This window comes from Vombatus ursinus, unplaced genomic scaffold, assembly GCF_900497805.2.
Source record: "Vombatus ursinus unplaced genomic scaffold, bare-nosed wombat genome assembly UNPS02014176.1, whole genome shotgun sequence".
NCBI classification, from domain to species: Eukaryota; Metazoa; Chordata; class Mammalia; order Diprotodontia; family Vombatidae; genus Vombatus; species Vombatus ursinus.
Window position 1 is genome coordinate 798,524 of NW_020953954.1, and position 2,375 is coordinate 800,898.

Sequence of the window (2,375 nt, forward strand, 5' to 3'; positions counted from 1 at the left end):
ACAGGCACACAGACACACAGACACATGCACACACACACAGACACACACACAGACAGGCACACAGACACACACACGCATGCACACACACACACAGACAGGCACACACACACACACACAGAGACACAGAGACAGGCACACAGACACATAGACCTAGAAGCTCCGTTGTACACACAACACTTTGGGCAGGCCAGCTGTCATCCCTCCCCCATCCCAACACACTACAGGGACTGAAAGCCTTCCAGCCCCTCTAGACCCTCATGAACTGGGAGTAGCAGAACTAGCTCCCTACCCACAGCACTTCCTGCCTGTGGTCCCAACTGGGCTGTGACCCCCGCCACCCACCGCCAGGACTGGCACCTCTCCGATCATCACACCTGGCTGGGGGGCAAAGCACAGCATAGCTAGCCATGATCTGATGGCCTTCCTGACAGAGATGAGCAGTGCCATCTCTCACAGGGCTCTGGACACAGATGCCAGGGAGCCAATGACTCTGCCCTGCCTCCAGCACCCACAAGGCCCTGGGCCCAGTCCTGGACCTAGCCAGAATTCCCTTCCTACTTCCCACAAGGGAGCCAGGTAGGCAGCCAAGGGGCTGCCCCATGTGGACCATTAGGAGGGGATCTGACTCAGTCTTTCTGTTCACACCTGATAGGTACTATTTGGGGCTATGAGGAGGGAGAGTTAGGGGGTAGCAGAGGAAATGAATATTTGGGGAGTTTGGACCTTGGGGTCAGGGGAGGCCTGTGGGGCATGGAGAGGGTGAAGCCAGGAGGAGGGGCTTTGAGGAACGGAAGGATCTCCTGGAACAACTTCCTCTTTACCGGCCTCAGCAGGGGACCCCACCAGCTGCCTGCCTAGCGAGCCAGCCATTCACCATCTGTCTGTCTACATGTCTATAGATATATAGATATATAATATGAATATATATTATATATAGTTACAAGAGAGACTCCCCTCCAAGCATGCACTGATTTACAAAGGAGGTGCACAGGGGGGCTGCTCGATGCCCCACGTGCCCCACTTCCCTACAGTGGCAGGACTATTTTTTCCGAGCCAAGAAAGCCAGCCCCAGAACCACTGCCAGGGCAGCCACGGCCACCCCACCAGCCAGGAGCAGTGGTTTCAGGTTCTCAAAGGCGCTAAGGCCTCCAGCCGGTGCAGCTGCCTCCTCTTCCTCAGCGCCATCTCCAGGGCCCTTTGGCTCCGAGCCAGCAGGGGGGCTGGGGGCTGAAGGGGCTCCTGGATCGGGCTTCAGGTTGCTGTGGCTGTTGAGCAGAGCTGGGTCGGCAGATGCCTGGGCCTTCTTGGGGGGCGCTGGAGGTGTAGATGGCTGCTCTCTCTTCTCTGGAGCCTCCTTCTTCTCGGTCTTGGCTGAGGCGGTGGCAGGAGCTGGCGAGGACTTGGACTCAGACTTGGGACCGCTGGCAGGCCTCCCCTTGGCCTCCATGTTGGGCTGGGCTAGCCTGGGCCAGGCCTCACTAAGGACTGTGGGTGGTCTGCAAGGGCAGGGCTGGAGGAAGGCAGATGTGGCTCAGTCAAGAGGGTCCCTGGGCATGGCACAAAACCTGCAGAAGAGGTAGAGAGTCAGTGAATCGGAGGCTGGGCACTTGTGGGAACTGCTGACCTGCCTGTCCATATGTGGAGCCCAGCCTGGGAGCCAGGGCTCTTCCCTGCCTTAATGATCAGGTCCCTGGCCCTTTCTGGGTTTTTACTTCCCTCACAGAAAGCCTTGTCGGGGAATCTACCAGGTGGGAGAAGGACAGCATCCTCTTGGAGCAGTTGAGAGCCAAGAGGGACTGAGCCCTACTGGCACAGGGCCCCTTCCCTCCAAGGCAGACTTCTTTACATACGGGGGCTAGGACATTGCCCTCACCCACGCCCGCTCTTAACTTCTCTCCTGCTCGGGGAGAATCTGTCTCCCCAGATGTTCTAGGTGGTCCCTTGGGTCCCTTCTAGTTGGGGTACTCTATGGTCCTAAGTACTGATAGAGGCTCCCCACACTCCTACCCCTGAGTCAACCATATTTATGGGAAGACCTAGGCCCTGCCCTCAGGAGCCCACACTCTTCAGTCATGGAACAGAGCGGCACCAGGGCTTGGCTGGGGCCCATGCCACCCAGGCTGCAGGAGCTCAGAGGGCAGAGGGTGACAAAGGTGACAGAAACAAAGGTGCCCATCACAGGATGGGCAGGAAGGAGGACATTCTGAATGGGAGCTCTGAGGTGGGAATGTCAGGTGTGTTTGGGGGACTGGGAGAAGAGCAGAGGCTGGAAGAAATGATGTGTGTGTACAGATGGGCGCAGTGGGGAGGACACGGGATGTGTGTACAGATGTGCGCATGTGGGGAGGACACGGGATGTGTGTGTACAGATGGGC

The 2,375-nt window shown here is 57.9% G+C and overlaps 1 protein-coding gene across 2 annotated transcripts in view; it reads right to left on the reverse strand.

The window, feature by feature from the left end:
* Positions 1-80: 80 nt before the first annotated feature.
* CEND1 (cell cycle exit and neuronal differentiation 1) overlaps positions 81-2,375 on the reverse strand; it is a 5,094-nt gene continuing 2,799 nt past the window's right edge. For both annotated transcript variants that reach the window (XM_027860244.1, XM_027860245.1), the window contains exon 2: positions 81-1,565. In XM_027860244.1, coding sequence (XP_027716045.1) covers positions 1,040-1,447 — 408 coding nt within the window. In that variant the 5' untranslated portion in view covers positions 1,448-1,565 and the 3' untranslated portion in view covers positions 81-1,039. The remainder of the gene's footprint in view (positions 1,566-2,375) is intronic.